The following is a 26,997-nucleotide window of genomic DNA, read 5'->3' on the forward strand; positions in this document are numbered from 1 at the left end:
TTGGCTGCACTTTGGTTAGCATTGGCATGGAAGATGGCTTTAGCCTGGATGGTGTGTGGCACGGCTATGTAGCACTTCCCTGGTCAATGTTTAAATCCCTTCATGAGGAAGCTGGCACTGGTTTTCCTACATTGCTAAAGAGTTCCTACATTGCCACTGGCTTATTCTATGAAAAGTGAATTTACCTTCCACCTGTCAAAGTTTTGATGTGAAAATGTAGCTGGAGGTGCTTTGCAATACATGGAAAATCTGGTGAGTTACCACCAAAGGGATACAGTAACCTTGAAGCTGTGAGAACCGTAATAGTGTATTTTATCTAGAACTGTTCCTTGAAAATGCTTTAAGAAAAAATGAGAAAGGGCAAGTAAAAAATGTTGAGGTGCCTTAAAGTGATCCCCAAGTAGAAAGTTTGTAGGAAACTGCAAGAAAATCAAAATAAACTCATACAAGATTATCAGTATAATGAGATAAGAAAGTCAAAGACCTGTGCCAAGAAGAAAATAGAGAAGAAACCCAAAGAATAGAAATGGAAATTTCTTCAGGACAATTATGCAATTTATTGTTCTTTAGCTAGATGCAGCAAAATAAGGGTGATTGAAAGAGCACTGTGAGATCAAAGCCTTTCACAGTACATTGTATTCAGAAATCCAGAAGCTCAGATACAAATTGAAAAGTCAATTTTCCTTTATTTTTAAGCATGGATATATTTAGCACTGTACAGTACTGCCACAGTTGAATTTTTAACTCTGATTTTTGTCTCTTTTATAGCAATGTTTTCCATAAGTTCTAATTAAAGTTACCAGTGTTACTGCAGCATTTACTTGTCACGCAAGAGTAGTTTATTTGTTCATTGAGCAGAGAGGGATTGAAATTATTACCAAATTAGACTCTGTGCGTATCCCCAGGCAATCACCAAATCAGACACTGCTTACTTATTTAGTCACAAACAACTATTATGAATCCATTTTTCCATATTCAAACTAATCAAATGTCTTGCACAGGCTAATTTTAGAGCTGATTAATCTTAGACCATTGTCTGATGAAGGGTCCCAGACACCTTAATTTTATAAGGGCTGCACAAAGTAGGTCTGTTTCTCGCTGTTTGTTCTTTCTTGCCTCATCCCTCAGAAACACTTAGTTCCCTACAGAAATACTTTTCCCATTTGTTTCTTAAAACATGACAAATCTGATTTACCAAGAACAAATAATACCCTCAAAGCTAGTATTTCTAATTAACTCAAGCTTGTTTAAATTTCTTTCAGGCAGGAAGCATAATAAGTTATTTAAACTTTGGAGATCTGGATTTAATTCTCTTTATTGTTGACCTTCTGTGTGACCTTAGGCAGGGTGCTTCATTTTTTTAAGCCTCAATCTCCCTCATGGAAGAGGAAGATCACAGCACTTTCCTAATTCCTGCCTGTGCTGTGAATATGGCAAAGTGTTGACTGGTTGCGAGATGTGTATTCTCACCTTTAGGAAGGTACTTACAAAAATTCCTTAAACAGACTGCAAATCCATGAGTGAGACCCAAAAAAGCTAGGAATATGCATTGCCTTTGGGTGACACGTTGGAATGTATACACAGTCCCAGAGTCAGCCCACAAGGCTTGGACAAATCCCATGACCTCTCTGACTCTCCTTCTGCCTGATTGCTGTTACATGATAGGAAGGGCTCCAAGCCTACAGCTCTCAAGGGGGTCTCTGAAAAATCATACAACAGCCTTGGCCTCATGGACAAGTGAAATTTGAGTTTATTTTTCCCAGATGCCACCAGATGGCATCACAGGATCAGTAGTGACAGAGATCTGCCTGTGGAAACGCTAAAACCTTAGGAAAAACAGTGATGGTTGTATTTTTCTGTTTTCAGTTAATTGACTGGAAATGTTTAAAACTTATCTCAGAAAGCAGGCTGATATTCCCAATGCTTCTGTGCAGAGAGACAAAATGAATCCTATCTGAACCTTGAAGGCAATTTAAAGAAAAATATAAAATTTTCTGTTTCAAATAATAAAACATTTCAAATAGCAAAAAAAAAAAAAAATATTTATAGTGTTACAGTCATGATAAACTGTTTTTTCTCCCTAAAACATAGGGGTTTTTTAATGCTGGTTTCTTCTTGCTATAATTCAATATGCTCTTGTGAATTACCACCAAACTGAACATTTTCCTTCTCACTTCTGTCTTTAAAATGTAATAATGCATACATCACTAGTGTACATTTATCACTATAACAGAATATATCTCTCCCTGTAGCATTGTCCTCTTATTAAGTTTAATTTAAATATTATCAAGTAGCATTTTGAATACTAATTAACATCAAAACTTGATTTACTAAGTGCTGTGTACACACAGATTAACATTTCATCTCAGACATGTATAACCCAAATGAAACAGCTCAGAATATCAATGGAAGTATTATTTCGCTTTTAGAGCAGTGTAAATGAGATGCCAGTATGTTAATTGATTTTTTTAAAATCATGTGAGAAGTCTGGGCCAAGTCTAGACATAGGCTGCTTGAACTCTGATCTAACCCCAAGTTCTCCATCTGTTAGGGAAATGGAGTCTCCAATAAAAATAAAATGTAATGTTCCTTGATGCCATTCTTGCAATTTAAAATTCCACTTTCAATGCTAAGGGATATATTGCCTATTAAAATAGCAATGGGAATCCAATGTTGTTTAGTGAAAATCACCTGCATGAGAACAAATGATTTCCAAAAGCCATATGTATAAAATGGCCACAGATTATGCATACATCCTTGCTGACAGAAAGGAGTACAAATCCTACAATCTTAGGGAAGAGGTTCATAGTGCATACATTGTAATTTTTAAGGAAAATTCCTGGGATGGCAGGAGGACATATATGTTCCTATTCAAGCATAAATTTCCACATAATATTTTGTATTTCAATGTCAAATCAACATTATGATAAAACATACTTGGTTTAGATGTTGTAGCCAACATGCTTCAAAGCACTGTCAGTGCCAGGTGGGCAGCTTTATCTTTAGGTATAGTACCTAACGCACATAAAGTTAGTTTACAAATACAAGTTCAGCAGCAAAATTCAGATTTACAATTTACACATAATTAGTGTATATTGTTCCTTGAATTCCTGTGATGACATTGTTTTTCAAACAGTTTTATAATTTTCCACAAGACTGCATCAAATTAAAAATGTATATAAATAGAGCTAAGGTGAATTAATAACTGTAAGGAGGTAACAGCAATTATTAGCACTTGAATCTTAGCCTTTGAAATTACTGAATTTTGTGTCTTTGGACAAGACTAAACCTCAAGATAAAATACTTAAATTTAGACATCTACGTGCTTGCTGGGTGTCTGGTTGCCACCAAAGTCAATGGAGGCTCTAGACTGATTCATCTGGGCGACTATGAGTTGTGTAGAGTGAGTTGAATCACTTTGTAGTCTTTACTGCGTGTATTGATTGGGTATCCGTTGGCTTTAAGCTTAAATACTTACCACGTGTGCATGACTATATTTAGGTGTCTTAAACTGAATCTCACATTTCATGTGTGTTTGCCCTTACAATATATGTTTGCTTTTTCAACTAACAACATGCTTGCTTCATCACAAAGAAAAGTAAAATAAAATTGTGGACCATAAAAGCAGTATCAGTTTTATTTTATTCTTCCATATAAATGCTTTAGTACCTTGTGGTTCACAACAGCAGGATGAAACATGGCTGGTAGCCTGAGAGTAGAATCAAAAGAAAAAGGAGACTGCTTGCTCTAGAGCAAGATTACTGCTCTCAACCAACACATCCTGCAGGTTACCTTAAGGAAATAAAGCAAGTTTCCTGAAGGGTAATTGCTCAATAGCAACAGGAAAAAGAGTAGAAAAAGAATAGGCTGCACTGTGAAGATGCAGGTAGTGCTCTCATAATTCTTCTGTATTCTCTCCCATATAACCCGAATCAGATGAATGAAGTTAACCAATTCTATAGGATTTTCCTCTTGATCTAGCATAGTACAGGATGTATTTATATATGGGGGAAGACAGTATCTTTTTTCCCCTGCTACTTTCTGAGAATCAGATTATGCTTTGGGAAGGCGTTACCAGAGAAAATCTGAGGTTTTCTGTCAGTGGTACATGACATTATATATGGTTAGTTTGCGATGCAGGCATTTAAGCATCTCACTTAAGTAATGTCTCTGATCTTTTATACAGGGGTCTCCCTTGTAGAGGCAAGGTGATCTCTTATGTTGATCAGATTTTGTCTGGTGTCTGTGCATCATCCTGCTGTCAGTTTTTGTGAGATATTTGCTTTCCCTTATGAACAGTTTAAACACTTCTTTCTTCTTAGTTCCTCCCACGCAACTCCTACCCACCTTCTCACTCACATCTGTAGCAAAAATACAATATGCATTTGAAAAAATATGTTGTCGAATATCTACGCTAAAATGTGTGTGTATAGAGCAGGATAGAGTGTAAGGACTCTGTGCTTATTTATAACAAATATTTATGCTTTATATTTGCTACAGTTAGAACTGACCTTCAGATTGAATTCCCTTAACTTTGGTGAAGAGAACTTCTCAACTTTCTAAATTAAAATGGCCTTTTGCTCATGGTAAAAGCAGTAAAACTACTTAAGGCAAGCGTGCATTTAGTTACCTAGTTGCAAAACTAAGAAAAATGGCAAATGCCATTTGGTTTCTCTTTGCAGATTTTTTTTTTTTTTCAAATTGTAACTGGATTGGAAAATGTTTGAATCATCTCTATAGGGCCAGGAATCTTTTCTCCACAGAGCATCAGTTTGTGAGTCTTGTGTGGTAACATTAGGATTACAGCAGACACTCCCTTTGCCTTACAAGACTTATTTGCAGAGGCACTGACCATATCCTTAGGATGCTTACTTCCCTGTGGTGGTATAGATGATACATGACTCTCTCCTCTGATATGGGAGAGTTTATCAGATTCTGCAGCCTTTAACTGCACTTGTCTGTAAAGTTTCCCTTTGTGTTTTTAACATTAATCCTAATTAGCCAATAGGAAAAATACAACTATATAACCTTGGTTTGTAGTAATGTATAGAGCATTGTATGTTATATATTGGGAATGTTAGTATATCATCAGTGTAGTGACTTAAGTGGGTAGGTCAATTCACATGATTGGACTCTTATAAAGAAGTAGAACTTGTTTAAAAATCAAGAGAGAATGTGTTGAAGGGTATCCAAATGATAAATACTGCATGGTAGGTGATATATTTGATAGATCTATAAAATGAAAATTTCTGGAGAGAAAGGGAGCTGAGAGCACAGGTGCTGTGTCGTATGTTAATAGGATCACACCAACCAGAAAAGCAAGTGGATTAAGCTCCTTAGGAGCAAATAGTGGATTAATATAAATTTAGGCTTTATTGGAAAGTGCAGGACATATAACACTTTAGGCTCCCTCTGTAGTTAAGAGAAAGATGTAGCCACTTCTGGAGTACAATTTACTTTGCCCTAAAGTAGACATTTTACGTAGGTCAGATGACCATTGCACTGTGTCTACATTTCTTTTCAATGATTATAGAGAATTTGGCATGACTTCCCTTTATTAAAATAGATCCCATCCAAACTGACTAACCATTCATCAATCATTTTGGTGAGGGATATGGAAAAAGCAAGTATAATTCCAGATTGTATTTTGACCAGTAAGGAAGAATGGCCTGAAACACAACTTGCCCTTGAGTGACCATACAGTATAGTGGCAAAGTTTATGATTTTGTGCTGGAAGGGAATTCAGAAGTTCAGAAGAATAAGTAACATGATCTTCAAAACCAGTCTGCTGTGTATTCACAGCTGATGTGGAAAATCCCACAGGGAGCAAGTTTTTAAGTAACGGTTAACTCAGAAGTAGTAGCTGTTATTTTAAGGAAAAATATTAAGAGCACAGTGAAAAAAGGAATGATAGCAAATGTAGTAAGAAATTAACCTCCCTACTTGAAAGCATTTGATGATATGAAACTCAAGTAATCAACGCTGAAAATTGGAAGCTAAATCAAGTTACTGTGATTATAACAACCTAAGTACTAAAAACATATAAATGTTGGGTAAAATTTTGGGACAAAGTCAGAAGGGCAAGATGTAAAATGGACTGTAACTAGCAAGGATTAGAAAAGGTAGCAAGAAAATATTTGATAAGAATAGAAAACAAGGCAATAAATTAATTTCACTAATATTTGGAAGAGAGATTAAAAAGTGAGACCAATAGAATTTGAATGTTTAGTGCATTTTTTGCTTTTTTCTTTTTCAAAAAAGGAGCCACATTCATCCAGTTAGGGTAGTTGTGAAGAAACAGAGATAAGTCTTCACACTGGACTAACAAAAAAACAGTTTAGAACTTCAGCAAATGAGATACTTAGAAACAAGCTGAAATTCATTCTCAAATACTGACGGAACTAATCAGTGCAGACCATCCAGAATTTTATTCAAGAACTCAAGGAATATTTGGGAATATACAGAAGCTTGACCAGTTTTCAGTGGAAACTTTTGGGAGAAATAGTCAAACTGTTTGCAGATTCTTAGAGTACAACAGAAGGAGGAGTAATAGCCCTTATGAATTTTTCAATAATAAATTGTCAAGTGTAATTTCATTCCTGAAAAAAAACAGACACAGGACTGGAGAAGAAGCAACAGATGTCCTTTTACCACAAATTTGCGGCCCCTCTAAGCTGCCTGTCAACATCTTCATACAGTGGCAGATCACAATGCCCAAAAAAACTGGAGAAAAACAGAGAAAAGCAAAGATGCTGTCATGGCAGGAACTAATGGGAAGATCTGGGGCAAATGGTGGGTGAATGCAAGCTCAGACATTGCCAGTAACATTGGGAAGTTCTGGGATTTGAGGATGAGTTATAAATGGCAGTAGGTCTCTAAAAGTCCTCAACCTATTTATGTTTATATGAGATCATCTGGGTGTACAATGCTCCACCTTTCTATATAAGTTCAGTTTCAACTTTTACAATACCTGCAGACATATGTTCAGTATTTGTCATCATGATGAATCAAAAACATTTCACATGACAGAACTGAATCACCCATAGAATTTCCCTGTACAAGAGGAGATTTTTAGAGGTACAGAAGGCGACTGGATACCCAATGATCAGAAGTTGGGTACGAATGCAAATTTATGTTTTTGAAAACCCTCTTTTATATATTTAAAGACATGGCTTATTAAAAAAAAAAAAAAAAAAAAGTGGGTCTTATTTCCATGAAGCCTGGGAGTTTAGAACCTATGTCAGGAAAGCCCTAGAATCCTCCTTGACCATAAAAATTCACCTTAATGACCTATGAAATATGTCACTGGAAACACTACCATCTGGAAATACTTACCATTGGAGAAGAGAGCTGGTAGATTTTCAATGTTTTTCACAGTAGCAAACTGTTTTTCAATGTTGTTGATAAATGTACATGATCCGATGGCTGGAAGTTGAGCTTAAACATATTCAGCCTCAAAACATGATGCACTTCTTTTGTCATCAGGGTAGCTGACTGTATTGCCGTAGAAGCTCGTATACTTGTCACTTCAGGACTTCAAAAAAAAATAGATGACTTTATAAAACACAAGCTTAATGGAGCTTCTAGGGAAAAATTTACCAGCTGCATATGCTGGAATACTACCTCATTGGTGACTGTAGAACTCACTTTTGTCTTTTACTAATCTAGGAATCTGTCTTCCAGCTGGATTTCTCTCTCTCTCTCTGCCCCTCACCCCCATTTTTCTGATCTATAACATACATTGCAATTGCCTTGATGAAGTAACTGTTTCCTAACTTAACTCTGACATTTCCAAGCACATGATCAGAACCTAATAAATTATACTAACAATGCCCATGAATAAGGTATATCTCTTTTTGCCAAGCAGTGTTAGCTATCAGAGCTGTCACTTATGTGTCATGCAAAGCTGATAAATTGGCCTAGACTAGAGGCTGTGTATTTTTGCTGTGATGAAATCATCAGTCGCCTCTAAAACATTCATTTTACAATTGCCTCAATGAGTAGAAATGATCTGGTGCCAGATTGCTTGCTCTTCAGTTCCTAATAGTTTAAGGAGGAGTTCACATTCAGTTCAAGAATTCCAATTTAGCAAATTTTGTTTTAAGACTGTCAAACAGAATTGTCACATCTGATACATTGAAGCTTTGGAGTGAGCTCTATACCCCTCAGCGTAGCCTTACTGTCATCCTCACAATGAAGGGAAACTAAAAGCACAAATTTGAAAATCAAACTGCTACCTCTGGACAAAATGACTACATCCTTGAGCTCTATTCATTCAGAGATTCGCCCCAGTCTGGGCTTTAGCCTTGTACTTGAACAGACTATACTCCAGTCATCATTCTGCTCAACTGCCCAGTAAGTTTTGGGTTCCTGAGTGATTAAAAAAATTATCATATGACACAAGCTGCAAAATAATAGAAATTGGCCATCCATTAAATACGGTATTTGATGGATATCTGCAATAATTTGTTAGAGGAGATTTTGGAGATCCTTTTGAAAAAAACAAGATAGATATGCCCTTTATCTGAACAAGCAAGCCACACAGACAGTAACAAAAGCAAAACCACTTACAGAATACAAGAGCCATTCCCTTTCCATTGATTTTAAAAAACATACTTTATTTGAGAGTATGGAGCATGGTCTGTTCAGAGTGTCTGTGTGTTGTGGTTTAGCCACATCAACTCAGCACCACCCAGCCGCTCACTCACTCCCCCTTGGTGCGATAGGGGAGAGAATCAGAGGAGCAGAAGTGAGAACACTCGTGGAGTGAGATAAAGACAGTTTAATAGGTAAAGCAAAAGCCTCATGCACAAGGAAAGAAAATCAAGGAATTCAAGGTATTCATTCACCCCTTCCCATCATTCAGCCATCCCCAGGACAGCTGGGCTCTGTCACATGTAACGGTGACTTGGGAAGACAAACACTCTAACTCCAAACATCGCTTCCCCCTCATCCTTCTTCCCCCAGCTCTATATGTGGAGCATGATGCCATACGGGATGGAGTATCCCTGGGGTCAGTTGGGGTCAGCTGTCCCGGCTGTGTCCACTCCCAACTCCTTGTGCCCCCCCAGCCCCTCGCTGGTGGGGTGGGGTGAGGAGCAGAAAAGGGCTTGGCTCTGTGTGAGCCCTGCTCAGCAGTAACGAAAATTTCACTATGTTATCAACACTGTTGATAATCCAAAACACACCCCCATACTAGCTACTGTGAAGGAAATTATCCCATCCCAAACCATTACACTGTGTCACATAATCCTAATCTGTAGAGCTACAAATAAACTATGAATGTTGGGATTCAGGTAGTTTTAATATAAAATGTGAGCACTGAACACTTAATCTACAGCTGAAGATTCCAGTTAGACAAGTAACCATTAAACCATTGATACTTTGCCTCATGGGCACTGGATCGAATCCAGTCTAGATTTGTCATGACATAAACCAATGGCCATCTTGCCTCTCACAGACCACGTTGCCATAATCTGTGGATGTGGAAATACAGAAAAACCTATCAAGTAGAGATCAAGGCAAGGATTTCAGGTTTTGAATTTGCTGCCAGCTCAGTGCTGGGGGTCATTCAAATCACCAATGGCCTTCTGTTTATAAGCAGCCTCTGAACTTGTTCTACCTTTTTATTTCAGTTCCTGAGTACCTATTGTTTATTGGCTTCAACTGGAATTAAGTTCTTACCATATTTGAGTTATAAGGCACTTGTTAAAATATAAACTTTTACTTCATTTCAGAAGCAGGAGAATTGCAGTAATTATTTCTGCTTATACTGTCCTTTGAAATTCAAATGTGAAACAAGAGTCTTGCAGCATTACGAACAAAACTGATGAATGGTAGTTTAGCAATATCTCTATATTGGAAGAAAATATACCTTTTAGAACTCTCTGAAAACCAAGGCATATGGAATAACTGCTACTAATTGAAGAATGCCAGAATGACCCAAGATGAGAGCAGAAGACAGAGAAATCTGAATGCTGAAAATAGAATTAGGGAAAAAGAAGATGATTTCAGAAAGGCAGGAAAGTGAATGGTAGTAACAGTCATGTGTAAAGTAAGAGCTGTAGGAGAGAGAAGGGACAGTTTGATAGTTTATCAATTCGAAGTAGGAAGATAGCAGGAACTGCAAAGGAGAGCAGGTGTGTGAAGGCTTGAAAAGATGACACTGTAGTGAGATCCATGAGATTAGGTGGTGGCAGAAATATAACAGTTTTAGAGTGACCATGCAGGAGGAGGGAAGGTAAAAAAAGAGCAACTAGATTTGAATTTAAGAGCTAATGATGAGCTCTTCATTTTAACATAAATGAATATTCTTACTTACTATTTTGTTTGATGGATGAGTCTTTCATGTATAAAATTAAGGAAAAGCAATATTTATATTTATTAAAAAATTAGTATATATTGGCCTCTGTTATTGGATAGCACGGTACTCATATGATATTTTTCATTGGTAATACCAGTTGTCTTAATATGAAAGGACTACATGTGTGCCTCTGTCTAGACTTTACCATTTAGCAATGAGACAAAATGCCATTGATCACCTCATAGTTGTTGGATCTCATCCAGTCCAGGTTGGTAATAGAAATATCTGGTAGCTATTTAGTGACCTGAATTAAATAAGTTTCATGTACCTTCAGGCTCCAGTGAGCCTATGTGTCCTTTTGAAAAGTTACCATTTATTTCAAACCTGGTTTAAACAAGTTTTGAGGAATTCTTATGGAACTCAGGGGAAATAGCTGTTAAGCTGTCACTGCAGTGAACTCTTCAGTGAAATTATTTCAGTCTCAAAGTTTGCCGATCTGGCATCATTCACAAAAGCTACAATCACATGGGAAGTAGATCTTCTACCAGAATAATTTTGGTACAGTTTGGATTAAAAAATAAGTCTTTGCCTATGGTTATAGGCTTATAAGATACCATTTGGAATGATTCATGTGGTCTGATGAGTCATAAAGCTTGTTGGTTCCTACTGTAAAAGGCAGTGTGTGCAAGACACCTCTTCAATAACACAATATTAATTTTCTTCCTGCTTCAAAGACGTAATGCTTTGATAACTTACTCAGCTGCATTAGCTGCCTCCTTAAGCTTCCTGGCAGAAAAAGGCATGCTAAATGATACAGCTCATACCCCCATGGCGGTTCTTGTTTTCCAGAGAGAGTTTGCATGTAGAATGCCCAGCTCATCAGAGCATAAAGACCAGCTTACTGGAGGCAAAATTTGTAACTCTAAGGTAGAAAGTCAAAGAAAATTGAAAAGGTCATTTAAATTGCTGGCCCATAAAAAGAGAGGAGGATGCTGGGCATGGAGAACAGGAGACATGACACGATATTATGTTTTCAGTGGAGTTCAGGATGAGACAACCACTGTGCTTATATGTGCTCAACTAAGCAGTTCTAACCGATTGGAAGGAAGTGTAGGCGCGGAAAAGATGAGAATTGAAAAAAGTGAGAGAAAAGCAATAAAGTGAGCCTGGAAAGTTAACAGGAGCTAAGCTGGAGAGTGAAGCCTCTTTCTCCTCTGTGCATTTCTCTTTTCTTTCTGTTCCTAAACTCGTTCTTCGCTAGCCAGGCCGAGCCCCAGCGCTCCCACCATGGCACGGTGGGGTGCAGGAGCCATGGCACGGTGGGGTGCGCGGAGCTGGGGCGGTGCTGAGCGCGCCGCGGCCTGGGGCTGGGGCTGGGCATGCAGGCTCCAGTCTGCAAAATGGTGGCCTAAGCTGGGAAAGGTCACAGCTCAAGAGCTTTACTTTGGCACCATCCATGAGTTTCTTAGAATTATTGTACTTTTTGCTGGACTGTCTCAGTTGTCAGAGTTGTGTGAGCCGTTGTGTAAAAAGATTGTGCCATCTGCTTGTGGGGAAAGTCATCCTCAGATAGCTTCAAGGCAGATCATCCCTAATGTGTGTTTTTCCAATGTCCCCTGTCTTGCTGGAAGACCATCACCTAAGGGTTGATGCTTCCATTTCTAATTCTAAATGATTCCATTTCAAATGACTAAGCAGGACTGCCAGAGAACATGGCTCAGCTTTCATCTCATCTCTTACTAATGTGTTTGAGAATACTTAAGTTGACATGCAAAGTTAAGACAGATAAATAGGGTTCTTTGTATCTTCTCTTAATGCAAAAAATGGCAATTTCTGGCTGTAAAGAGCTGTCTTTATTCAGACTTCTGTTTGCTTTCTCAGACACCAAAATCTCTTATTTGATGAGTTCAACAAATGAAAGAATTCATCCACAACTTAAATCTCCTGTACTGTTTGTTCCATGGTAAAAAGGTGCCTTTTCTTCACCATTTAATTTACTGTATAAGAGCACTGTACTATGTCAGTGACAGTTCAAAGAAGGAATGGAAAGGAATCCTTTATGTTTCCTCCCCAGAGAAAGGATGTGTTTTTCCCTTCCAATTCAACAAGGCTTTCCAAGTGTTCATTTAATCACTGTACAAACACAACATAAGGTGGCTTAAATAAATAAATGGCTAAAAAAAACAGACTATTCTGCTAGCCTCTATTTGAATGACCTACATATGTATCATGCTCAAGCATTCTAACAGAAGACAGACTGTAGTAAGTCTTGAAGTGGCACTGTTCAGAATTGAACCAATTGGTGCTAACATGGTCTGCTGAAATATTTTAAAGAGACTATAACTCTTCCAGTTGTAGAAGAGCTTGATCTGTCCAAAATATAAATCTTATCTTTCATTTAGATCATGATCCAGTAATTAATGAAGTAGGTCATGCTTTACTTTGAGTCAGTGAATGCAAAGGCAATTACTGTAATTACTGTGAACTATAGTTGCATCTTTTTCTCCATCTCAGTTTAACTTGGTCTGTAGTTTTAAGCTATAATCTTCCGTTGCTGCACTTTTTATTTGTAAGCTTTCAAATTGCTTTTTGCCACAGCGTGCAGAAGAGACAGACATCTCTATAAGCTGGAGGCTCTTCTTATTTCCATTATGTCAAATTCATTTTGGAGTTAAGCATCAGAAATTGTGCAGTCAAGTTCATTCTGGGCCAGGACATCAAGATTGTGAAGTCAAGCTCAGAACAGCAGTGCTACTTTGCTTATTGTATAATGCTTCTGAAGCCAGCCCATTTAATAGCGAAAAAAAAACACCAAAACACTTTTGTTATATATTAAACTTTCCTGCTTGCACTTGCAACTTTTTCTATTTGCTTTTTTGTTTTATTTTTTCTTTTAATATTACTGAACACAATTGTTATAATTAAGACATTGTTTTAGAGAAAGGGTATTATTTGTTTTACTCTTTCAGAAAAACTTGTTTATTTTGGCCTGTGGGTAAGAATTTGATTAAAATGTGTAAAATAATGGTATCTTTCATCAAGGTTGTTGCTGCATGAATATGCTGTTTTTCAACTGATTATGTTTTCATTTAAATATTGGAAAATAATACCCAGAAATCAAGTTAGCATCTACTGTTTTTGGTCTTCAGAAAGTCAGACTAGGTTATAAGTCCTTTCTAAATTGAACACCTATTATTCTGCAGTGAGATTCTGTCAGGTGTCAGTGAGCAAAATAGCATGCAAACAGACTTCTACCTACCTACTTGGCAATGATTGATTGATTCTATTCCACAGCTGTGCATTTTTAAGAGGGAGATCACTATTTTGGCAACCTGGTGTAGTCAGGTCATTTAGCTCTTCAACATTACTTAATCTGTTTAGTCTAGCTTGTTTATCATCTTGATAAAAATTGCAGAAGATAGAATTGATGTGTTATTTCTCTCTGACATTTCTTTTCCTTGCTCTTTTGATTTCAGCCACTTAGACCTGTAAGTCCTTCTTAAGTGTCCATCCCTGACTATATCCTATCAGGAAAGTGAACTTAATTTCAGATAAATTCACTCAATATCATGTGTTGTGTTTGCACCTTAGACAATAATTTCTTCCAGAGTGAGTGTGCAAAGGGCATAAAGTAGTCAACTGCCATTTCAGTGGCTTTTTGTTGTTCTGTGGAAAAGTGAAAAATGTTTGTGTAACAGCTTGGGTGGAATTCCTGTCTTATATTCTTGATGCATTTTCAGAATCTCAGTTATTAGATCACATACAGATAGAACTACTGTTTTACAGAAGAGAAAGGGAATAAGCGTGTGTTTTATTTATTGTCATACTTCATGTCCTTTTATCTATAGAGAGATTATTACAATTTACTAATTAATTTTAAAGCTTCATGTTCTGTTAACACAACTCTTACAGACCACCTCTATGGTTTCCTATAGTGCTTAAGAGAGGCTTGTTTTGTCATGAAGTCTGCAGTCTTCGGGCTTAAGCCTAAACAAAATCAATATTTTTTTTCCCTGGAACTTTTAATACTGACAGAGTGACATCATCCATATCCATCTCCATATCCAACTCAGGAGCTCAGGAATGTTCCTTTAAGTTTTTCTTCAGTTCATCCTCTTACTTCTTTCTCAGGACTCTCTCAAGGACTCCAGTTATGAAAAGAGAAAAAAATAGATAAAAGTCACTCTTTCTTAGAGGAAGGGTGACTTGGTCTTCTTCAGAGACACTGAATCAAGGCTGAAGTTTCCTTTGTAGCATCATATAGACACTGTGCTGCCTAAACTTAAAGATTCTGCTTGGACCTCCACAGTATCAAAGCTGTGACTACAGTGTTGAGTTAATGAGTAATTGTAGTGCTGGTATATCTGTGCCCACGGCAATGCAGCATCAAGTGTCATAACACTACCACTGAGTGAGAGTAGGGCACACCACCTCTTTCGTCCACAGCAGTAGCCTAAGTTGTGCTCTTTTCCTGCAGCCTGTATTCTCCACGGAGGTTGCAAACTAAGTCCTAATTGACATCATATTCCTCTTTAGGTATTTTCAGTGTTGTGCATTAAAATTTATTAGTTTTGATGGCACTGAACAATCCGATTAGTTCTTTTAGAATGCACTTCATTAATGTCTTCTAAGATACTATATTCCTAAATTGAATTTCAGCAATTTTTTTCAAGGGGTCTATGTTAGTCTTGCCATCCACAAAACTTGAGGTTTATATACACAACTTTGATGAAAACATTTGAATCTTTTGATTATTTTTTTTTTAAAGCTTCCACCAGCCATTTTTACAGCCACTGCTTTCAAACAGGAAGGTGGGACAACTGAGAACTCTTGTGTTGAACAAATTAGCAAGGTTAATATCTTACATTTGTTGTATGCTCAGAATTTCTTTTCAGGAGCATTAAAGCATTCACTTCCCTTTACACAATCTAGATAGAAATTGTAAGAACAACCTGAATTTTGTGCACTTCAGATGACAGAAATGTTGTAGAAATTACCGGAATCTATCTATTAGCATATAATGCTTTGAAATATATCAGCCAAAGACACAAATACATGGCAGTTCAAGAACACTGAAATATTGTCACAGTTTACCTTCAGCTTGCCTGTATGATTGTAACAACACAGGGATTAATACATGCCTATTTTCATAATGCATTATGTTCTGGCACAGACATTTACTTTAAATGTTTCTTTAGGGGTGGTAGTCTTTCAGCCTACACTTCTAGTACAAGGTGTCTATCTTGTAGAAGCTACGTTAGTGCTCCTTAAAATATTTTGCCCATGTATATACTCCACCAGTCATCCTCCCTCCTGTCTGCTGAGATTCCTCTGCTTGCAAAGAAGTCATACAGCGTGATGATGGTTTGATATTATGCTGCCTCTTAAGCCCTTCATATGCTGCCCCAAAGGGTCTAAGACACATGCATGGATCGAGCAGGCATTACCAGCATGATAATAGTACTCATGCTCTCCACTGCGGAATGCACATATGCACAAATTAACTCCAGAAATCAGTTATTTTTCTGTGAGGTAACTTATTTCCTCTTTCTCATCACGATTGTGATTGCATAATAGGTCATGTGTTTATGCAGATATGAGTAAGGTAAGATTTGAATAGGTTCTATTCTTCTGTTATGCTAGTTCCAAGTTTACTTGTTTGCTTCCTCAGTCTAAAGATAAGCCAGCGTGTATTTTTTTATAACATGGAAAGACTGCAACAAATCATGCTTCTCTAAGTTTGTAGATCTTACATAGTTTTGAATTATATTAAAATAATATAGACAGTCGAAATTCAGACTATTTTTTTTTCTACATTTTTGTGAATAAGATTTGGAGAAATATTAAATGATCATCAAATTGAATGGCGTAAAAAGGTTTTGGGGGAAGAAAGGATGAGTTTCAGAAAAAATGTGTTTTTTCCTTCCTTGTCATAAAGAAAAAAAAAATAATTGAGGAAGGATGTTTATCTAGACAGATTAAACTGAGAAAACTTTGATTCGTATGAAATCATATTTTCGAAAAACCTGAAACCTCAGCTAGACAATTATGTTTCTGTGTACAATCAGTAGTTGTACAGCATAATGCAGTCTTCTGGATCAGAAGCTGTGAGATCTCCTGGGTTTTATATTATTCCTATCACAAATTAGTTTTTCCAAGAGTTAATTGTCTAAATGTTGTTCACGAACTAGCAAAGACTATATTTTGTCATGCAAATAAGCAAGAAATTTTTTACGATGAAGGTGATGAAACACTGGCACAGGTTGCCCAGAGAGGTGGTAGGTGCCCCATCCCTGGAAACATTCAAGGCCAGGTTGGACGGGGCTCTGAGCAACCTGATCTGGTTGAAGATGTCCCTGATCATTGCAGGGGGTTAGAACTAAATGACCTTTAAAACTCCCTTCCAACCCAAATCATTCTATGATTCTATGATAAATAATAATTAAATGTGTTCCCAAAACATCACATTCTCTAAAATGTGGTGAAATACAGAAAGTTAAGATGGGCCGGTTTCTAAATGTAGTTGATCAAAAGAATTGTACTCAGAACAGATTCAATAGCTGTTATTTGTGGAGTTCTGTGGAATAAAACTTATTTTTGTAAGCCTTAAAAAGTTGTTAAACTTTAAATAAAATCCATATTTTCAAAATGTGCTTAGACATCTTGTGATAGTACTTGATAAAAATAAATAGTTGTTATTGCTGAGAATTTGGGTCTTGTGTTTTGGCCTCTCTGCTTCTGAAGCCTATGGCATTGTTGTTTTTCCTCCCCCTACACTTTATTTCTTTTTTTTTTTTTTTCCTCTTCTTTTTTTGAGCAATCAGAAATGTATTTCTGTCCTGCTGAATTTGTTTACATTTCAAATGTTTCCTGTTCTTCACTGAAACATTATGAAGTGGAAACCTGTATTAAATGAAAGACATATAAATAAGTAACCAAATACATAAAAGAAACCTCACACACTTCAGTATAACCACAGTAACACTCCCACTGGAAAGCAAGATTCACATTATTGGAGCAGTTAATAATTCTATATATGAATTCCATCTCTTCCTTGAGATGCTGCTGACAAAACATTTAACGTCTCTAATACAAATCGAGAGAGTTCTGAAACTGCCCCGGAATTTTAGGGGTATTCCCTACTTTATTCTACTGTGTTCCACCGCCACTGCTTAAACAGCAAAAAAATAAGAGGAATCCCATGGAAAGATCTGTTAATGTCGAACAGACAGAGGTGGTGAAGTTGTAAACAATAACAACACCATTGCTGTCATGTTAAAGATATGGGGGTATTTCTAGGCAACAGAGAAGGGATTAAGTGAGAATAAAATGGTAGATGGGGTTTCTGCTCTGTAAATTCTCCAACCACCAGGTTTTATTAGAGATGCTCTGTATATCTCCAGGTTTCCCTGATGCTACAGAGTGGACTTACAGAGTCCGGCTGAAGGAGCATCCTTGCTTGCAGTATTCTACAGTGACCTTCAAGCACCACAGAAAATTTATCTTTTGAACCTTATACATTAAATAATATTGATTGGTGAAGAGATTACCAAAAAATGTGAACTCAGTAGAGCAGGAAACCCCCAAAATTAGCCATCAGAGTATATGCATGGATAAACACAGGCAGACTGTGGTGTGCAGTATTAGTACAGATCCTCAGGGCCAGTCACAGGTAACACACTGTCAGCCTTTTTGATTTTGTACTTTCACTTTTGCATCTGGTCAACCTGGCCTTTACATCCATCAGATATTTAAAAAAACAAACACCTTTGTCTTTCTGTCTAATGTTAAACTACTCAAATCTGTTGTTGTTTGCATTCCTTCTGTAGGTGAATGGTATTGATCTTCGAGGTGCTACCCATGAGCAGGCTGCAGCTGCGCTAAAAGGAGCAGGACAGACGGTAACAATCATAGCACAATACCAGCCGGAGGGTAAGCAAAATAATAAACTTAAAGACATATGGTAAAAGAAAAGTGCTTTAAAGCCACCCATTTAACAGGATGAGGCTGCTGTAGATAGTGCTTTTCCCAGCTATCATTAGAAGTTATCTGGAATGAAAATTCAAGTGGCAATTCGATCCTAAGGAAATGGCTGTATTTTTGTCACAGATTTTGCTTTTAGAAGTATTTTATGCAAATATAAGAACTATCTTTAAATGTGCATATAATAAGACAGTAATCAACACTTAGTTAATCACTTTATTTTCATTATTGCTCATTTTACCTTCTTTTCTATTCTCCTTCTGGAGACAGATAGTGCAAAAGATAAGAATGAACAGAATTTCCAGGAAGTTCTGAAGTTGCTCCAGACAATCAGATCAGAATTAAACAGAGCTAAATGCTTCCTGCCAAATGCATAGAGCTTCCCATTATTACTTTTGGATGATGGTGTCCTTGTACCTCCAAGGCAATTAGTCCCAGATAACAAGTTCTTAGTAGAGAAAATGACAGCTTTTCTAAACAAAAACATCAAAAGGAAATTCAGCAAAATATAAGACATTTAAGGTGAGATGTATCTCATCCAGCTTTTGGTGTCTAATATTTAGCTTTCTAGAGTTTAAGCTAGTTTCAGTAGGAAGAAGTAGATATTGATTGATGTTATGAGTCCAGTGGCAGAACTCGTTCTTGTTGTCCATGAGCTACGACCCAAATGACTATCTGAGGCTCTCAAAATCATGAAAGGAATATTACTTTCTGATAGGAACTAAAGATGGTTTTCCTCTGCAGCAGTTGTTACTTTGAAACTCTATCCAGGTGAATTAAGCAACTTACAGGTGTCTGTGAAGACTTGCTGGCACCATTTTATCAGTTTTCAGTAAACAGTTCTAGCTCAAATCACAAGTCCTGCTATGACCTGTCAACACAAGATGTTGATTCTGGCTGATTGTGCCCAGCCCAGGATGCATGTAGGTCTCAGGTGAAACAGAACATCTCTAATTAACAAATTCAGCTAATCATTTTTTTTCAAAGACACTGTGGAGATGAATTAGCACTGCCAGAATTTAACCAACATGATACCTCCTTTTGTTTCTCTGGATCTTGATGCTAGCACACAAAGAGAAAAACAGCTGGTATTTTAGTCAACTTTACAATTGTGCTTCAGATCTGGTATCATTCATCTGTTTATTGATTTATCTGCACTTGAGTTACCAAAGAGAATAAATTAGGCCGTACTAACAAACAAGCAGATGAGAGCAAATGAAATTGCAAGTATCTATCTTTAGTTAAATAAATGGAACATATTAATATAAAAATGCATAAGTAATAGAGTTATTTCAAAGAAGGAATACTGAAAAGCAATTCCATTCCTGATAGCTATCCACACTGTGTTCTGAATAAAACCATGTTCCCATTAGTTCCGGCAGTCTTGTTTGCTGTCTGGCAATTTTATACTGCAATTATCACCATGGTGCCTGAGTACTTGTAGCAATCACTGGCATTTCACAGTTGTTCTTTGCCATTGTTAATACACAAAAAATATATTGCTTGACAGATTTTTCCCATTACATTTGAACTTTTATTTGACATACATTTCCCCTACATTTTACCAGCTTTGTACTATGTCAAATTCAGTTGTGGTGAGCATGCTATTTAAATGATGCTGATGAAATCTATCAAGTATTATATTGCATATTTATTCCATTTTTCCTATAACACTGTTCCATTCACCAAAAACCCTGTTGAGGGCAGACTTGTCCCAACTGCTTGACTTCTTGTCAGTGAAGCACAGCCAGTTTTCTGTTTAACTAAATAGTTCAAAACACACTGAAGAAAGTTGAGCTGGTGAAGAACAGGGCCTGAAAATTAGCCTTTTTGTAGGAAATGATTGATTATTTTAAGGTAGCGAGAGTATTCAGTAGTTGTCCAGCATGTGCTGATCTTACTGCTGAAGTATTTAATTTTAATCTGAGATGCTGGTTAATGCAAACTGCATAAATACGGATGTGAAATGAAGTTTTTCTTTCTTAAAAAATCCCTAACAGCAAAGAAAATTTTAAAACAGTTGTCTAAATAACCTTCATAGATAATTATTTAAGGATTTACAGGTCACATAGAAAGACAAACATACTCTCTATCAGCATAAATATTTATTTTATACTGAAGATCTTGCACAACTTTTTTTGTCCTTTATAATTTGTAGTTGATTTCATACTTACCATATCTTATCATATATCTTATCTTACTGCATACATTGGAACATAGTCATACAGTCTTAAAACTGTGCAGCTGTGCTTCCCCCAGGGGCTCCTCACTTTACAATGCTTCCAAAACTAGTAAAGTACATAAGGCAAGTAGGCTTGTAGCTTGATTTTTCCATTTTCATACTGGAAGCTCTTAGTTCTTACTACAGTTTCAGGTTTTTGGGGAAGATCCTAGAACAGCCACTGCAAATGTTAACCAGTACCATTTTTAAAATCTTTTCCAGTTTATTGAGCCTTTAGATGTTTTTGCAAACAAAAACACTCAGTGAAACCTTTAGCTATTGATATTTCAAGTATTAAGTAATGATGATATAAATAGCAGTCAATACTATGAGCCAGCTGATGATTAGAAATTAAAATTGTTAGTAGAAAAAGCTTGTGTACCAATAATTTAGGTTTTATGCAGTAAAGAAAAGCTTACAGTACACTTATCTTGGCAACATCTCCAAAAACAAATAATATATTTTGCTGTGGGAAGAAAATGAGGTGAATGCTGTAGAAACAGCTTTCCAAGTTTAAATTTCCCTTTCCTTGTTTCAGACAGTCAAAAGTTCATCTAAGCCTTGTATGAACTCCCCTCACATTTATGTGTATCGACTTGGCAGAAAATCTCATGAGAATGGCAACTCCTGAAGAAAAATCTAGTGCTTGCCATCAACTTGAATAGCTTTTCCGCTTGATATTACGGTACTTTGTTTTCTCATCCTGTCTGGAATAATCAAATGCAGAGACTAGGTCAGATAGAATAGCATCACAAAATTTTTTGAATGCTGTCAGAATTGTGGTTGGTGATGGTACTTATCTGAACCACACTGCCTGCCCCTCAGATGAAATCAGTCTTGGAAATAGGAGAAAATTCTGTAAAAGAGCACAGGTACAGTGGACAAAGGGACATCTTATGTAGACATTTATTGTGTAAATGGAGGTCAAGTAATGCTAAGCATCATGATCTCTAACAATCAGTGTGGATGTAGTTCATATGGAGGTTTATACATGTGTTCAAAGTACACTAGCCATCCTGTAGCCTTCAGGAAGATGATTTTTGTACTCATGCACAGCTCACACTTCTGCACATGGTTGAAATGGAACTAAAGAGAATTTAAGGACCAAAAGCTACTTAGAACAAAATTAGAAGAGGAACGATCACTTATATTTAGCTTTGCTCTCCAATTTTCAATATTCTTGGAAGCATTTTAACTTTCCTCTGAGCTTAGCAACTCTCAGATCTCTTTTAAAACATTGTACAAATATGGATCTAGTGAGTAGGCCTGTCTCTTCTGCAAAATAAAAACCTGAGCCTGGTAAATAATCTCAGGGTGGAACAGTGTGTCCCTATTAAAACAATTAGATAGAAATTAAAATGGGACTATGTACCATATAGGGAAACACTTTTTTACACTTCCAGGTTTTTATGCAGGACATATTTTGATTTTAATGTCAACATTTATAAATTACAGCCCAGTATGAAAGGAGTTGAGGAAAAAAAAAAAAAAAAAAACAGTATGTCAGTGAAACTGAAATACATTTTCAAGGGAAAGTTAACTTTGGTTGAAATAGTGACAATTTGTCCTGAAGTACACAACTTGAGAGTGGGGGTAGACAGAATACTGGACTCCTAATGAAGCTGCTAAAAAAGCTTTATTGAACATTTTAGTCTCAAATGCTCATGGTCTTTCCCCCTGCCACAGTGTGAAAGGGTAGAACTTAGCCCTAAGATTTTTGCAAAATATTTGGTGTCAGTGGTCTGCAAACTGTGTCGTGCTGCATTGCAGTGTCTCTGCAGCTATTCCCTCACAACAGTCCCTGGAAAACTGTTAAACCACTCAGAAGTTTCATGTGCTTTAAATCTTTCAAGTGAGCCAATTAACTTGCTTTCTTAACAGCTTGCATATAGGGAAAACATTCATTGATTACAGTTTGATTAGACCAGCCGACAATGAAGAGGTCAAAAAGTTGTTATAGTGAGAGAATCTCTGCTTTATCACCTTTTGAATTAGCAGTTAGATGCTTGCTTGGTGACTCTGTGCTCTGTGCCTGCTGTGCAGCGAGTAGCTGAGTGTTAGAGAACGAGTATCAGATGGAGAGATACTGTGTTAGGCAGTGTCGTTCTTTGCAGACATTAGCTAAGCAAATTATTGGAGAGCTGCACCTACAGTTATAAGCATCTCATGGCAGCTGTGGTACTAAATTCACTTTTTAGTTCTTTTGTTCACAAATTTGGGAGGATCACCTAGTACACTGTAACAGACTTAACTTTCATAAGCAAGATCAGCTTTTACAAAAGCATACTCCTTGTCTTACACATTTTTCTGATCTACTAATGCATGAGATCTGCTCTTAAAATATCAGAGTAAAAATCCAGGAATCACTTTTACATATCTCTCCTTGAACACTCGGATATTCTTCAGTTCTTTTCCCCATTTCATTCCCTATTCTTGCCTCAAAATACAAACACATGTACCTGTTTTGTTGCAAGTCACCTATATTCCTGTTCAAATGCTTAACCTTTCCAGATGCTGTGGGAATAAGGTAGATACGAAATATATGGGAAGAATAAATAATTGTATTTATTCATCTTTGTCTAGGTCACTCCTATACTTTAAAATGTTAATACTCATATTAAGGGTCCCTTTTCCCAGCTGTTGAAAATCAGTGTAGCTTAATTACTTGGATAAAGTTGCATTACAGCAGTTGGCTTTTCTCTGTAAGCCACTGTATCCAATCACCAAAGAATGCAAGATATTAAGGTTCTATTTCATGCATGTGCATTAAAGAATATACCATAATCTTGGAAAGGCCAAGCTGGATCTGACCGAAGGCCCATTTGATGAGGATCCTGTTTCCAACAGCAGCCAACAGCTTAGGGAGAGGAGAAAGAACCGGACAAGCATATAGGGATACTTGCACTGAATACTGTCCTACTGACCAGAGGGGGTTGAAAATCTTGTCTTCATCTGGAAAATATCACCACTTCAAAGATTAATAAAAGCAAAACACAGTTTAGAGTTATGTTCCAGAGACTGGCCTGCTGAAATTCAGTGAATGAATTTTGTTGAGAAGTTTGGTGCAATTTTTTACATTAGGAAAATTGAGACAGAAGAAGTAATATAAATAAGAACGTTTGACATTATGGTAGTATATTTTTTTTTCCTTGTATTAGAGCCATTTTTCTTTTTATTTAACACCACCAGAGAAGATGCATTGTTCCAAAACCAGAGAAGTTTTATTTCAGACCGTAATTTATTGATAATGCACCGAAGTTCTTCTATGTGGGAGACAGGGACTACAGTCTCATTCAGATAGCAATATCAAAGGCTGCTTTTTTTTCTTTTCTCTTTTTTTTACCCCTCTTTTTACAGTGGCATCTTCAACTCTGTTGTTTACTTATTTACTGATAAAGGTTTTTTACTAAGTTACAGAATAGAGAATTGTTTTCTCTAGCTGATTAAATGTCAGGCCTATGTCTCCCTTGCTTGTCCACTGAAGAGACATTATCCAGATTGCAGATGATGACGTCAAAACTAGTTCTCCTTCTTCTAATAATTTTAACAAGTTTTGCTTCAACAGAAGAGCAGAAGTCCACTAAGCAACAAAATGCTTCTTTGTTGTAGAGATTTCTGCATAAAGTAAGATGTTTAACTACTACGTGGCTGCAGTACACAACTTCATGTAATGTACCAAATCATACCAAATGATTCTTGTGCACTCAAAACTAAAAGTCTGGAATTTAAACTAATCCTTGAGTGCTCCAGGTTATGTCAGCAGCTAAAGTACATAGTTACATGTTGAGATTGATGTTTATTTCATTTGATCTAGTAAATATGACTTTGGTACTCTTAGGATAAACGCAGCAGTTGACAAGATAATAACCCACTTGTCTGGCCATGTGAGATACTTACCTCAGGTATAGCTTTTGTGCCTCTTGTTGCCACATAATATTTAGAATATTTTGCTTTTATTTTTACATTGTCGGAGCAAAGTCTTCAACTTTATAATTTCATTGCCAACTTCACACTGTCTTTACCTCAAGTAAAAAAAAAACAAAACAAAACAAAACAAAAACAAGAAAAAAAAAATAAAATTAAAAGGACAGTTTAAAAATCTCCTGATTGACTTTCAAATTATTTTCTCTTATCATAGCATTTCCTTTCTGTTTGCCTGAGCTGTCCTCACCACGGCTTCCACTCTACTGCACATTAACTCTAGTCCCTAAGTGGCTCTGCCCGCGTACGTGGGCATTGCCCTAACATAGACAGACATTTTGGGGGCTCTTCAGATACCACAGCTGAAGAAGCACCAAGAATTTCATATGTTCTTTTAAAGTCAAGCTTTTGTAAGATTCTTCTAAGACACAAAAGGTTATATTTTAATTCTTCTGTTAAATTTAAAGATCACATTCCCAGTAGTTTCACAGTGTAACTTGTCCAACATTGAATATTTTATAAAAAGCAGAACTGTATTTTTTTTTTCTTTGTCTAAAATAGCCAGCACTCACTGTGCATGAAACAAGTTATGGCTTTGATATATTTTCTTAATGCTTTTGTGCAGATTCATCTGTGTTTAATGTAGTCATCCCAGTCTCTAGACTGTATTTGCTGTTTCCATACAGATTCATGTGTTTCCTCAGTTCCCATTTTCGTAAATGTTTAAGTACTTAGTTTGAAATTCCGTCATATTTAGCTCTTGTTTCTATCAATGGGCTTTAAATTTCCTTAAATTGTATGTTCTTCCATAAAGTTGTCAATGTCAACTGTTTAAAAACCTGTCTTTTCTTGTTTTCATTTTAAATGTGGTAACGTGAAGTTATGTGGGGTTTTTTTCTGTAATTCCTTCTTCAAGCTTTAGTTATAAGGCAGGTCCTGTATAGTTTTTTGTTGTTTATATACAGCCTTCTCTGCTTAATTATATTTATATATACACAGAAAAAAAGTGTATCCATTAAATCCTCATGCTGGAGATTATTAATTGCTTTTCTTTGGCAATTTATTAATTAAAGTTTAGTAATTTCCTCTTTTTACTGTTTTGTTAAGGTAATCATTAGTAAATCTCATTGGGAATACAAGTAAAGAGTCAATTTTCTTTTTGCAACAGCTGTTATGCTTGCAGCTGCTAATTTAACTCTTAAGTTTGGGTTACAAATTCTTCCTGTTTTCATCCCTGTTTTCAAGTTCACTAGAGTGAAATCTGCTTCACCTGTGCTTTTGCCTGTACGTGACAGCTTTTTCAGAAAGTAAAACCTTCTAACAATGGAAAAGATATTATGGATTTGTATACTGGCCGTTTAGTAGTTTCTCAGCAGTAATAGGAATAACAATTTTGTAACTGGATTGATATTACAGAAATAGTTTCTCTTTTTAATTAGTACCCTGGTTTTGTATCTCTGACAACAGAGCAACATTCACAACCATGTGTTTGAGTCTCACTGTAGTGGAAGGAACAGGGAGCTGCAGTTGAGCCTATGCTGCTGAGTTGGCAGAAGGGAGCCAAAGAATAATTCACTTCAGAATCAGATTGAGGGAAAAATTTGAAATTATTTCTGATCTTTCTTCAGTGTTTCTTCTCTCTCTCTCTTTCTTTTTTCAATTTCTAATTCTGCATTTCATCTGAAAGAAAAATGCTTTCCATGTGAAAGACATTTTGTGTTTACTTTATATTTTACTTTTTAAGCAATAAATTTTACCAACACTTTTGTTATTTTAATTTCTTCACACTGACATCATTTCATACATCATAAGACTTCAGCAGTTCATATTTATTTCCATCTACTTACTTTAAAAGGTGTTCTTTTTTCTTTCTTACTGATTTTTGCACTTTGCAAAGATACAGATTTTCCTTGTTGTGTTGCTTTTAGTTACCTTCAGTGACAGATTTTTTTCTTTCTTTACTTACAGTTAATATAAGTCTGTCCTATTTTATTGCTATTGCTTTTCCTAGTCTTCACCATAACTTACACGACTTCGAGTTCAGAGGCTATTGTGTTAACTTGCAACTGGTCCTGTGTGATTGGGCTATTAAAAATAATGAAGACTCTTCACAAAAATATTTTTTTATCCAAAAGTTTAGCATGTATTATTTTAATAGAGTTCAGAAGATCACTAGAAACCTGGTTTTCTCTGTCTTCAGGGGAATTACTTCATGTAGAGACATGACTGAAAATACAAACCAGTCCATAAACCAGATGAAATTTTGCAATATAGTCACGGATACTAAAATTACAGGTTCTATACATCCTTGTGTATTCATCTTATGTCTCAAGAGAATACGAATACTAAAAACTAAGTTTTGTCTCCGACAATTGATGTAAAAATGCTGAGCTAGCAAAATATTTTGGTTTGAAAGTAAAAGTACATTTTTCTGGGGTTTCCTAGAAAACTGCTCTTGAATATGTTAAAAAAATAAAAGGTATGGCTTTCAAATACATCCTGTAAATTCAAGGTGTATTTGCTTCATTGTTTTGTTAGAAAAGACAAATTGAAGGAAGAATTTCTGGTC

General features: G+C 36.4%; 1 protein-coding gene across 24 annotated transcripts in view; it reads left to right on the forward strand.

The window, feature by feature from the left end:
* DLG2 (discs large MAGUK scaffold protein 2) overlaps nucleotides 1-26,997 on the forward strand; it is a 1,033,591-nt gene that overhangs the window by 797,933 nt on the left and 208,661 nt on the right. For all 24 annotated transcript variants that reach the window (XM_042793331.1, XM_042793310.1, XM_042793308.1 and 21 more), the window contains one exon: nucleotides 18,133-18,235. In XM_042793331.1, coding sequence (XP_042649265.1) covers nucleotides 18,133-18,235 — 103 coding nt within the window. The remainder of the gene's footprint in view (nucleotides 1-18,132; nucleotides 18,236-26,997) is intronic.

The sequence above is a fragment of the Tyto alba genome, unplaced genomic scaffold, assembly GCF_018691265.1.
Source record: "Tyto alba isolate M040663 unplaced genomic scaffold, T.alba_DEE_v4.0 Super-Scaffold_2, whole genome shotgun sequence".
NCBI classification, from domain to species: domain Eukaryota; kingdom Metazoa; phylum Chordata; class Aves; order Strigiformes; family Tytonidae; genus Tyto; species Tyto alba.